Below are 13,400 nucleotides of genomic sequence, written 5' to 3' on the forward strand. Positions count from 1 at the left end.
CAGAACCTACAAGTAGAGGGCCTAGTTGGGGTCCTAATCTTCTGAAGCAGGACTTCAGATGCAGAGTGGAAATCTGCACCCCTTTTGAGGGAAAGTTTACTCCCAGCTGCTCTGCTTTATAAAGGCTTTCTAGTTTTCAGATTACAAAGGTATATTACATCAAAGCTTATTAAAGCTATGTATCTGTAATCAAAGAATACGTGCTAGAGATGACATGAGCTTGGCTTCACTGGACAACTGATGCCTCTTCTGGTTGGCAGATGCTTCCCAAGAGCTCAGCCAAAGAGAGTCTTTGCAAAGACTTGGGAGATGTGAAGCACCTAAGCCTCATGACCCAGTGGGTTAATAGAGAGGCAGCCATCTTGTCCAAGGTTGCAGCATTGTGTATGTGTTTGTATTCCTTTGCTCACATTATGCAGTTGTGGGGCCATAGTGTTCCATTGAATAGGCAGTAAGCAAACTCAACAAGTAAAGCAAGAGTTGAGTGGACCAGCTTCACCCTGTGCCTGCTAACCTAGCCTCCAGTCTGTAGACGTTGTGGAAGCTGCTCTGTTACCCACACTAAAGTGAATTCGGCAGCCGTTCCATCTAGCTTTTGTGTGGGAGGGTCCTGATCTTCAACAGAAGAATGTTTCAGTGTAGGTTTGCTTCCAAGGGGGTCCTTTCAGGACGCCCTTGGATTTACGCCTCTGAATGTGGATCCTCAAGAACCACAACAGTAACCCCAAACAGATGCATAATCCTTGTTGTGGCTGGCGGTGACCTTGATAAACAGCCAAGTCTTGGGAGATGAAGAAGCCAAGCGAGTCTGGATGGCCACGTGCTACCTGGAGAGTGTCACCACCTTCCAGATTATGAATCCAGGGTGATGACTGAGAAGCAGGAGCAGAAAGCCCCACCTCCAGTTTTCACAGAGAGCTTCTTCTCCCACTAGTTTGCTTTCTTGGAGAAGTCAAGTACCATTTGTTCCACTACACCTGCCTACTGAATAGGGAGTGAGGCAGGTGAAGAGGTGCAAAGAGATCTAGAAGTATGGTTTGGGGGCTTTCCCTTTTAAAACAGAGATGGGCCACTTGAGAGTCAGACGCAGCCCCCAGCATCCCATCTGCTTAACTGAGATTTAGGGGCATTTTATAGAGGGGAATGGGAAGACAAGGGCTCCCATGCCCACTTTTAAAACTCTCTTAAGGTCCTGAGGTCAAGCAGAAGAAGGGTGGAAGATTTTCAGCCCCAGCCCTTCTCAGGGCATCATCACCTGATCTTTGTTAATAAAACAAAGATGACCCCCCCCTCCAAAAATCATGTTGGCAGCCATGATGGTACAATCAAATATCTGCCTGTTTGTGACCTGTTTGTGAGGTTTTAAAAAACCTTTTCATTGGGAAACTCCACTCCTATTGAATATTGGAACTTCATTTTTGGACAAATCTTTGCTTTTCTATGAGGGATAGAAGATAGCAAGGGCAGGATCCTTCAAGGTTTAATTCTCCAGTTTATGACCCCACATTTCCCCATACCTAACCAGGCCCTGGAAGCCCTTCATTTATTAGGTGGCTATTTGCTAGTCTTTATAGTATTTCCAGACATCACTATTTTAGGGAAGTTACCCACAGAAACCAGCCTATGGGGATCTAAACTCCAAGAACAGTATGGTTGCTCTGAGGGAAGTGATCTCCAAAATGGCCTTCCTTTTTAAACATTTTAACTTGGGGGAGCTCAGCCGCATCTCTTTCAGATAACATCCTGTCACCATTTGAAAGCCTTCCTGGTTTAGTAGGTGGTTTGTACATCTGTATATAAAAAGAGACGGGCTCTCAGGACTGTGCAGATCACCAGTCTTTAAAAAAATCAATAAAGTCTTCTGCATTGTTAACCCACCTCTCAAACCCCAAGTTTTCATTATCAAAATATGAAGTACGAACGGTTGCAAACCCTACTGTTAACCTGTAGAAGTTATGATTACTTCTTTCATCATGGAACACAAGGAGACATGCAGAGAGATGTCTAAGCAATCTACCATCTGGCCTTCAGCGGAGTTCAGACATGCTTAGCTACAGCTAGGTGACTCCAAATCTTGCTGGCTTAAGAGCTTTCCAGGCTGATCTAAGTCAGGACTGCCTCTTAGGGCTCCATCCAGGTGTTTCTGGAAAGCTTAACATCGGCATTTCTAGACTGATTGTTATTTTGACTTTCCGGTCTATGTGTGTAATGAGCTGTGAGAATAACCTCAAAAAGAACCAAGGCCAAGGCAACAGCCAGATAAGAGAAATCTGAGTCCAAATAGACTTAGGAATGGGAAAGTGTCCCAGAATTTACCTCACTACTTTATTTATTTGTTTAATTTATATGCCACCCAGGGTGACATGGGTGGCTTACAACTGCATTCTCTCTAGGATAAAGGTGGAGAAGGGGGCATATTCAGAGTTGCAAGACTCTGTTAGTGTAACTCTATAGTAAAGATAATTTAATAAAGTCCAGGCCTGGTCTTCTCTTGAAGGGCTGACATCAATCTTGTAACTCTGAATAGTTCTTCCTCGTGTTTATCAAAGTTACTCTCACAACCCATTATAATGCTATGTCCTGGAATATGCTGGTGGTCTTCCATCCACATAGTGACCAGGTCTGGCATGGTTAGTGTTTTAAGATCAGTAAAACTGGGCCAGCTAGGAGGATCCAAGTTCAGATTTTGTTCTCATTCCCAAAGCTTCCTAATATTCAGTCACTCTAGTGGCTTTACAGTCCAGCCTGCCTTTCAGGATTCTTATAGGGATAATTTGGGAGAAGGAAGCACATGTACTACTTTTTGCATCTTGGACAGTGGACAACAGGTTAAATAAATTGTTTGGAAAGAAAGGGAGAAGAGGAGAGGAGAAGGAGAAGGAGAAGGAGAAGGAGAGGAGAGAACATTTGAGGAAAGGAGAGTGGAGGGAGGGAGGGAGGGAGGGAGGGAGGAAGGAAGGAAGGAAGGAAGGAAGGAAGGAAGGAAAGCTGCCCTAATTATTTGGAAGTCTAGAACCATTAAACCAGGGAGCTTTGACCTGGTTTCAGGTTGTGACCACTGCTATGGGAGGGCTCTAGGAAAAAGACACCTCAGGATTGACTATATTTTTCAAGTAATCCCTCCTCTGCCAATTGTTTTCCCTATTAAACTCAGCCCTGTTTGAATTTGTTCTTGCTCACATTGAATCATAGTTTACCAACCTCTGTGTTGACTTATGTAGGTTGGGCAAACGTGTTCTCTCTTTCCATTGGAGAGATATGTGCAGTGTAAATACCACCACCAACCCCTGGTACATCAAAGGATTCCCTAGAAATCATTTGATCAGGCTGTGAGGGTTTTCCCCCACCACAAAATTTCTTCTGGGATTAAGTGAGTGGCTGCACACAAAGGATCAGGTGTCCTTTTTCACCAGGCCACCCCCTCTGTCATCATGCACCCCCCAGGAAAAAAGCAAAGAGTAAAAGTAAGAAATGAGTGTTCTACGCACCATCGGACTTACCCCGAAATTGGAAGCGGCAAAACGGTCAGAGGCAGAGACATTGGTGGAGGCAGTAGTATGCGCATAATAAGCATTAATGTTGGCCAATAAAGTACTCATTACAGCAGGCACCCCTGGGCACATATATTTTGAGGAAAGGCAGGCAAAGTGCCTGCAACATGGAAACAGAGAAAAGGGAAAGTTCAGGCAGTTTCTAAGCCAGGGAACAGTTTGGGATTGGTGGACACATATGGTATTTTAAGGAAATTTTGAGTTCACTGTTATAGAATTTTGGGTTCACTATCACAGAATAATTGTTACTGTGCATTTAACCTTTTGAGGTAAGCCAGGTCAGGAAACAGATATCACAAAGGCTATTGGAACTTTATTTTTATTGTTATAGCATATAAAACCAGAATCCTGGAAGTTAACCATATTTTCATTTCCCTCCCCATTGTACCAAAGAGATTCAAGATGCAGTCAAGTTTCTTTCTAACATGCCTTTCCAGTCCTAGGCTTAATTTATATTTCACTAACTGCCACATTCCTTCTCCAAAATCACCTCCGTAGTTCTCTGCACTGGACTTACAGCCAGTGCTGATGTTGCTATCTTTTCATCTTTCTATTGTCTTTCTGCTCACAATTTTTGACCTTCAAGATCCCTGTAGAAGAGGGATGGGCAACTATGGCACCTTTACGACCTGTGGACTTCAACTCCCAGAATTTCTGAGCCAGCATGGCTCAAGAATTCTGGGAGTTGAAGTCCACAGGTCGTAAAGGTGCCATAGTTGTCCACCACCCTTGTTGTAGAAGGATATCTAGCCAAATTGCAACCTGAGATTCTTTAATGAATATGCTTGGTCAACATGCCCAAGTAATGATTCTCTATGTACAGTATATGAATTTTATCAACATTTTTTAAACAGGAAGGGTGCAGATGCACTGCCTTTGAATCGCTGGAATTCTGATGTTCTGGAGATCCAAGATAAATATACAGTCTGTCCTGAATTACAGATACTCACGTCATAGCCTGATAGATGGACTCCACTCCGTATCTCATAGCAAACTCATCCACAATCTCCTGGGCAGTTTCGTCAAAATATACTTTCCAAGCATCGTCCCCCTTTGCATCTGGGATTTTAACAACACCATTGTTTTGGATATCCGTCACAAAATGGAATAGGTTCTAAAAGCCATTTAGAGAAGGAATAAAATTAAATCAGAAGGCTCACATGACTGAGATGGTCGAGAAAGGAGAGTAGTTTGTATCTGAGGTTAATAGAACACTGCTATTTTTTTTTGTTCAAATTTTTTTATTAGTTTATCAAAATATTAAATACAAAGAAAAATGAAAATAAAGGGAAAGTAGGGAAGGAAAAAGAGAACAGGAAAAAGTGTAGAAGAAAAGGGAAAAAAGAAAGAAAATCATTGATCTCTGATTCTTTTTATCAGAATAGAATAAGATAATAACATACAGCCTCATTTTTTTTTTACTTTTGTATAATAATACATAGTAGCCACTTTTATAACAACAAACCCAAAGTCAAAGTTTCATTTTTTCCACCTCAAGCACAAAGTCCAGAAGTGGTTTCCAAGTGGAAACAAAGTTAGCTGTATTCTTTTCTTTGATTATGGAAGTCAAGTTAGTCCCCTCTGCTAATTCCATCAGTTTTTCCAGCCAGTCATCCTTTGTGGGAATTAAAGTGTTAACTTTAACTAATGTTGATATTATCTTGAGAAAAACTCAGCAAAACCATTGTGCTTAGATGTGTTAAAACTAGGCATCATATCCATAAGTAGACCTACTTTCCTTTGGAACAGAAATCATGTTTTATGGAATGAGAGGCGGGGTTGTTTTTTTTTTTTCTAGCAAACGCTTGTCAGGCTCTTTGGCAACTACTTAAAATGGAATGGCTTGCCTTCAGAAGTTATAGATGCTCCATCACTGGAACTTTTTAAGAAAAGATGAGACAGTCATTTGTCCAGAATAGTATAGGATCTCCTGCTTGACCAGGGGATTGGACTACAACAGGGGTCCCCAATACCCAGACCACTACTGGGCTATGGCCCATTCAGAACCGGGTCATGCAAGCAGCGGGTGAGCGTGCGTACATATGCAAGTCAACTAGTATAAGCTGCAGACACTTGTGCTGGCAGTCCCACTTCTGTGAGTGGCAGGCGCGTGTGCCTGCCACTCTCACAAATGGAGCTGTGCGTGCTCACACGTGCCCGCCTACCCCTCACACAGAACCATCCTTTCTCCCTCCCCCCTCCATGCCAGGCCATCAAGCTAGAAAGGTTGGGGACCGCTGGACTAGAACACCTCCAAGGTCCTTCTAAGTCCATATTTTTTTTCCTAACAGCCTTCCTGTGATCCTCTGAGGAGGCAGGTCAATTGACTGTCAGTAGGGACTGTCAGTAGGGACTGTCAGTAGGGACTGTCAATAGGGACTGTCACTAGGGACTGTCAGTAGGGACTGTCACTAGGGACTGTCAGCAGCTGGCTGATTTTTTGCTTATTTGTTTATTCAATTTCTATAGCTGCCCATTTCAGTCCAGTTCACTCTTATATTATGGTCTCATGAACCTTTGTCAGTCTGGGAACCAACCATTACATGCCCAGTTCTATAGAAGGATGAGATGGTTTCATGCACTTCCCAGTATATTTGCATATAGGGCTGGGACCCATGTACCATACCACAAAAAGCAACCTCTGAATTGCTATGTGCCGTTTCACTCACTTCATGAAGGCAGGTGTACTGCACATGGTAAGGTGCCACTTTCTCCTCTCCTTTGATCTCCACACTAATGTGCAGTCGGATAGCTCCGGATACAGCTGACTTATCTGTTCGCTTATCTGAAACAAGTACGGGATGGGGGAGAGAAGAAGGGCATTTGGGGTTACAGTTATTTGCAGGATTGATGAGGGAAAGGGGATTTTTTTTAAAAAATGAAGTCTGTACGAATATCCCAGAATAAACAAGAACATAAAGTGAATCCAACTAATTGAGACAATACAGTCTGATGCCTTTAAGAGGCCTATAAAAGTAGGAATGCCAGCAATAGCTTCTCCTCCCTTGTAGATTTTAGGAGCAGTCAAATTGTTTCAAGCATTTATCCAGACTTACTTTAGTTCCATCTTTTGTCAAAGCAAATGATTCATTCCAATATTCTTCAGAGTAATTTGTCAATTTTCTTACTGATCTGCTAGAGCTGATAAGGGTGTGTGTGTGTGTGTGTGTGTGTGTGTGTGTGTGTGTGTGTGTTTAACTGCAAGCCTGGCCTCCTTGAGCTTTTCATCTGGGAAATCAATGGCCAACTACCAGATCTAGATTTTGTATATCAGACTGAACATATTGCTAGTATGGCTACAATGAATAGATCTAGGTCTCTTTTTTGAAGAAGTGGTCGGCCTGTTTAGGGCTTACGGATGCTTATGACCCATTCAGATGGAAAGCTGCCCAAAATATGTCCCTGAGGCTGAATGACTGCTTACCCAGGTTGTACCAGACATCCATTTCTCCACTCAGTGTCCGCACTTCAATGATTGTCTGACCCAGGAAGTCATCAGATTCTCTCTTGAAGCGCTGTTTTACCCTAGACTTGATGTCATCATCTTCATCCCATACCCGAACCTTAATTCGATCGGAGGAGTTATGACATTCACTGGTCGTGGAGGAAATTGGGAAAAGAGGTGAAGTAATAAATAAAAGCTGTCACTATGAATGGAGACATAGATACTAAGGGAAGGGCAAGTGATTTAGTGACTCTTAGAACCTACAGGAAACCTTGTAATTACTAAGCCCATTACACATTTTCTTGCAAGATCTCTCTATCCTCAACATTAATTATATCCCTCCCTCTGACCCTCCATTTATCTTCATTTTTAACTGCATATTTTAGTATTTTAATCAATTCCTTTAATTAAAAATCCACTTACATTATGGAATTATATACATTATGAAGTTACCTTATTCATTAATTTGCCAGGTAAATTATTAATTTCTAACTGGAAGTAGAATTTTTAATTAATCTTTAATTTTGGGGAAAACAGGTGGTAACTGAGAGGATACTCTGGAGATCCACCAGCAGAGATGAAAAGGGGGGGGGTCATCTACCTGCCATGCAAAAAATTCTTCTACAATTATCAATCGTTTCCTTTACTCTGTGGGCAGTGAGCCTTACACAAGCCTTCATTAAAGTAACTGGGAGTGGGGGGAAAGATAAAAGCCCAAATTGGGGATAGAAGGGAAATTTCCTTCAATCTTCTCTCTTGAGAAAATTCAGGAATGTTTCTCTGCCACAGATATTTAAAGCGACACCTAAACTGTCCATAATGTCTTGAATGATTCTCTCCAACGTTATTGCTAACTAAACATGTTTCAGTTCCAGAAATAAGGCTGCAATCCCATATCCTTGGAACAACAATTTTTTGATTTCTAGGAGCCAAAAGGGTCCTGACCTCACCTACTTCTAACTAATCTGGACTTTGGATATTTGGTGCCTGCAGGCTATAATAAATATATTTCAGGTGTGGAAGAATGAAGGCTGTAGTAGCAGTTAGCTTGTATTTTCTGTTTCCTGCCTCAAAATCATGGGGCATGTTTTGTGGTTAGGAAGGGGACAAGAAAGAATTTAGCACTGAAATGTAAACCCTTGCTCTGAGAATATGGTCCACTGGGATCACATAAAAGATTTAAGCTTGGAAGTGTAAAAGTTAGAGCTAAGCAATCCTTGGGTGTCTACCTTGTGGGATAAATAAGGTAGAAATCATAACCAGATAAGCTAACCATTATATCAGGACAATGTTTGGAATGGAAAGTAAAACATTGCTGAACACATTCTGCTGCTAAGGGATCGCAGATCCAATTCATGCAGGCTCTTAGCCTGCTGGTGTGAATTTGTGTGTCAGGTAAGGAGGTAGCAGGGCTTTTTTTTTTGTCATAGAACTCCCAGAATGGAGTTCTGGCACCTTTTTTGGATGGAACTTTGTAGGGTAGGCAAGGTGGGTTGTATGACGTGTGTGGGTTCTGGCACCTTTTTTTTTTTTTTTTTTTTACAAAAAAAGCACTGGGAGGTAGCATTCCCATTCAAAGGCCTTAGAGACAGATGCTTTATGATTCACTTACAAGTGGAAGTTTTCCTCCCAGACGGGGTTCAAATTTCCATAAATGGTCTTTGTTCTCTTTTTGGTCTTTCCAACCTGGACGGTTACATAGGGGTCACTGGAGCCCGTTTTATCCTTGGCCTGCAGGCCTTGTGCACAAACAACTACAAATACATAAGCCATACACAAGTTCCATGTTGATTCGGTGGAAGGATACACATATACCAGAGCCGTCCCCCCCCAAGAAAACAAAAGAAAACAATAAAGGCAACACATGAACAAAGAAAACAAATGAAAAAAAAGCTATGATTAAATAATAGGCATAAAAAGAATTTAGCGCTTATTTTTCTTTTCTAGGTTGATTAGAATAAAAACAATGCATTTGCCCATTTGTATGTGAAATGCTTTTTTAAAAAATGTATGACTTCAAATCAGTGTTTACTCCAGCTGATTGCCTGAACTAGTCCCTGCAGTATTCTTGGCAAGATTTCAAAAGTGGTTTCCCATTACCTGCCCCACAGGGCTAAGAGAATGTCTAGCCCAAGGTCATCTAGCTGGCTTCATGCCCGAGGTGGAACTAGAACTCACAGTCTCCTGGTTTCTAGCCTTTTGCCTTAACCACACTGGCTCTTATATGAAAGATGGCTAGCCCTAAGTTATTGGTTTGATTTATACGCTACCTTTCAGATTAAACTGAGTACCAAGAACTTTAGGCAGCTGAAGCATTATTGAGTACTCCCCTAAAAATCACAGATCCCTTCCATCCCAAAATGTGAATAGGGGAAAATAGCTTCATATGCTTTTATGTCTTGACTGTCCTCAATTTGGACCAAAATAAATTAAATATGGATGTCTCCACGGGCCATAATTGTCTCCAGAGATAGAAGGACAGTTGCTCAAATTGACCTTAAACTTAGAAATTAATTCAAAAGAAATTGTCCTTTAGTGTTCTCTTTTTTTCTGAATTTTCTCCTTTTTCTGAATTTTCTAATGCAGTTTTATGACCATCCAACAAAAAGCATACCAAAAAAGTCCACGGGGAAGAAAGAAAGTGCTCACCCAAATTCAAACACAAGGGGAGAAAAAATCTACACAAGCGTAGTATAAAAGAGAAAATTACTCGTACAAATGAATACATTAGAAGTGCCTCAAATAATGTTTAGAAAATAACACATTGGAAGGCTTGCACTTCAAAAACTGAAGAAAATAAAGAGAACATCAAACGAATGTGGAAAGAGGAGCAAAAAAAAAAAGAGGTTGGAAGAATGCGTACACTTGCATAGAAGAAATCTAGAAAGTTATCGGCATGGTACCTGTGATGCTGATCTTGGCCGACCACTTTGAAGTGCCATCCAGAACGCTCTGCTTGACTGCCTTCATCTGCTGGGTATGGGTGGTCTTGGAGACTGCAAAGATCTCCTGGATTAACTCAAAGATTTCTGGTTTATTCCGCTCTCGGATCTTCATACGGTCTTTCAGCACCATAATAATGTTCTGTGTGCGATCTTCTGCCCCATGTTTAGAACTTTTTTCTGCTGCCCCTGAGCACCAGAAGTAACACAGCATTGATAATCTCACATGCACCAATCATGGTTATCATCATTATTATTTATTATCTCTGTTGATAACATCACAGGTAGGCAAATTGTAAGACACTAGAGGTTCCTGCAACTGAACTATAATCCGAGAATTTCTCACTACTAGTCCCGCTTGCTAGGAGTTGAAGTTCAGAGCATTGGAAATAATAATCATAATCATAATAGAGTTGGAAGGGACCTTGGAGGTCTCCTAGTCCCACCCCTGCTCAGGCAGGAAACCCTATACCATTTCAGACAAATGGCTGTCCAATCTCTTCTTAAAAACTTCAAGTGTTGGAGCATTCACAACTTCTGGAGGCAAGTTGTTCCACTGATTAATTGTTCTAACTGTCAGGAAATTTCTCCTTAGTTCTAGGTAATTTCTCTCCTTGGTTAGTTTCCATCTGTTGCTTCTTGTCCTGCCTTCAGGTGCTTTGGGGAATAGCTTGACTCCCTCTTCTTTGTGCGTGGCAGCCCCTGAGATTTTGGAACACTGCTATCATGTCCCCCCTCGTCCTTCTCTTCATTAAACTAGATTGTTTAATGCCATGGGTTGCTTTTCTGTGTATAAGGAAATCCATTTCTATCTTTCATTTTGATAATGAATTGTACCATTTAACAAGAGAGAAAATAAATAACTGCATGCAACAAGTTAATAACTATGTAATGGATTTCTACTCCATTTTAATTTGAAGATTTCATCTCTGACTCTATTAGTGCTTCACGTATAGCTCTATCTTTTCCTTCCTTATAGTGATTGTTTATATGCTATCAGATTGGTGTTGCCTTTTAGTGACTATGTAGATAGATTTTCTCCATGATGATCTGTCTCTAAGCTGGTTCTTTAGGTCTTACATCCATCACCATACTAACCATGTCTATCTAACTTGCTACTGGTCATCCTTGTCCCATTCTTTCCACCTTTCCCAGCACTCAAACCTTCTCCAGAGAGCTGGATATTTACGTACTGTATGTCCTAAGTAGAATAAATTGAACCTGGTCAGTGAGAACTCTGGGTTGATTTGTTTGATGATCCATTTGTTTATTTCCTTGGTGGTCCTCTGTATTCTCAGAAGTTTTTTCCCCAACACCAAAGCGTCAATACTCTTTCTATCCTGCTTCCTCAAAGTCCAACTTTCGTTTCTCTGTTGTGCCAAGAGAATACCATTACCTGCCCTGTTCTGACCTTTCTGGTATAGACACATCATGGCATCTGTGGCATATTTCTTACTACCTGTTCCTTTACTCTGGATGGTTGATCCTAAGAGGTGGGAGCTATCTCTCACTTCAATATCTTCACTGTTAATTCTAAGGTTGGTTGTTGTGCCTATTGTCATTAATTTGGCCTTCTTTATGTTTTAGTCCCATCTTTTCATTGGGTTCCTTGACTTTTATTACTAGAGCTTGCAGAACCTTTGCATTTTTGATGCAAAATATTACCATCAGCTGCTTTCAAACTGTGGTGTTGGAGAAGACTCTTCAGAGTCCCTTGGACTGCAAGGAGATGGAATCAGTCAATCCTAAAGAAAATCAACCCTGACTGTTCTTTGGAAGGAGAGATATTGACATTGAAGTGCAAATACTTTGGCCTCCTAATGAAAAGAGAGCACTCACTTGAAAAGACCCTGATATTGAGAAAGATGGAAGGCAAAAGGAGAAGGCAATGACAGAGAATAAGATGGTTAGATAGTGTCATCAATTGAATGAACATGAATTTAGGCAAACTCTAGGAGATAGGGAAGGACAGGGGGGCCTGGCGTGCTATGGTCCCTGAGGTGACAAAGAGTTGGACATGACTTAGTGACTGAACAACAACAACAACAACAAATTACCATCAACATAGCATAAGTTACTGATATTTCTTCCCCCAATTTTTGTTTCAAACAGCACCCCTTTCCTTCTGTCCCCAAAATCACCATGCAAGGGGATCCTCACTTTGCAAGCAGTCGGCGTTAAGCAGGTCTTGGCACTTTTCATGGCATTTCACTCCACACTCGGTACACCGCATTCCTTGGCGTGCAATGCCCCAGAGCAGGCCCTCACACTCATAACAATAGGTGGGAGTGGTGGCAGTCCACACCTCAAAATTATGGGGGGTTGTGCAAGAGATAGGATAGATTAAGGCTTGGAGGGTCTTCTTGTAAACATGGTTTTTCTGTGTGGGAAAAAAAATAGAGAGTATACAAGTTGGAGCAAGAAAGGCAAATGAATTAGCTATCACTATTTCTAATCAATAGTGGCTAAATATCATGGCCTTTCCCTGCTTATCCTGGCAGCATCTTTTTGGTTGCTTGTTCTAGCAAGAGCCCTCTGTTACAACCATACTTCCTTGACATATCTTCTATGATCAGAAAAAAAGAGTAGGCAAGATTTTTTTTTTCTTAAAGTCAAGTTTCTCTTGAGCTAATCTTTTGAAAACTACTTACTGATAAAGGGCAGAGCACTGTATACAGAGTAGGGGCCACAACTGGCTGACATCATTCTTCTTTCTGACACTTTCTTTCCCCACTACTTGAGATTTCCTTTACTTTTTCTGTCCCAAAGGTACTTTTTTTTTTCTTTGAAGATGTCTTGCTTCTCATCCAGGAAGCTTCTTTAGTTCAGCTTTTTTGGATGAGAAGCGAAACGTCTTCAGGAAAAAATCAAAGTCCAGTTGCTTTTTGGAAAAAAAAACACCTTTGGGACAACCATGACCTGGATGACTGAGAATCTCCATAGATATTTACTTTTCCTGGTTTTCTTTTTGACTTCTTTTTGTTCTCATGCAACATACTGCCAGACAGCAGAAAAAGAGTGCCTTCCATAGTTCAGATTTTTTGCAGAGAAATTTAGGACTTAAGGATCCAGGAGTGTGGAAGGCCTTGGGCTAAGATTTTCCAGCCTCTAACTTTCCTGGAGATGTCAAGGACTGAGGTATGGTTTGAGATCATGCATGCCGAAAGATTATCATCAAATCCTTCTGCTAGTTTCTATTTATCTAATTTTACTAGATAAAAAGGATTTTTTTAAAAAAGCAAAGGGTGAAGTTAGGTCCCAGGTTTAGGTTAACCAGAGAAATAATATAGGTCTCCATGGCCCTTGATTAAAAATTGGAATCTACAGAAAGCTAGAAAAGATCCAGATAAATATGCAGAAGACTTTTGCTTCAAGAATCTGTCTTTAAGGAATAGGTAAACCAATCTATCTAGAAAATTAGATTAGAATTTTAATTTTAATTTTGCCTCTGCCTGCTATTGA

General features: G+C 41.1%; 1 protein-coding gene across 1 annotated transcript in view; it reads right to left on the bottom strand.

Annotated features, from left to right (window-relative positions):
* UNC13A (unc-13 homolog A) overlaps window positions 1–13,400 on the bottom strand; it is a 131,692-nt gene that overhangs the window by 44,506 nt on the left and 73,786 nt on the right. The window contains 7 exon segments of the mRNA XM_015809933.1: window positions 3,501–3,651; window positions 4,502–4,665; window positions 6,221–6,336; window positions 6,976–7,145; window positions 8,609–8,750; window positions 9,900–10,127; window positions 12,099–12,318. Of these exon segments, the coding sequence (XP_015665419.1) occupies window positions 3,501–3,651; window positions 4,502–4,665; window positions 6,221–6,336; window positions 6,976–7,145; window positions 8,609–8,750; window positions 9,900–10,127; window positions 12,099–12,318 (1,191 nt within the window).

Source organism: Protobothrops mucrosquamatus, unplaced genomic scaffold (assembly GCF_001527695.2).
Source record: "Protobothrops mucrosquamatus isolate PMUCROS unplaced genomic scaffold, P.Mucros_1.0 scaffold6, whole genome shotgun sequence".
Classification (NCBI taxonomy): Eukaryota; Metazoa; Chordata; class Lepidosauria; order Squamata; family Viperidae; genus Protobothrops; species Protobothrops mucrosquamatus.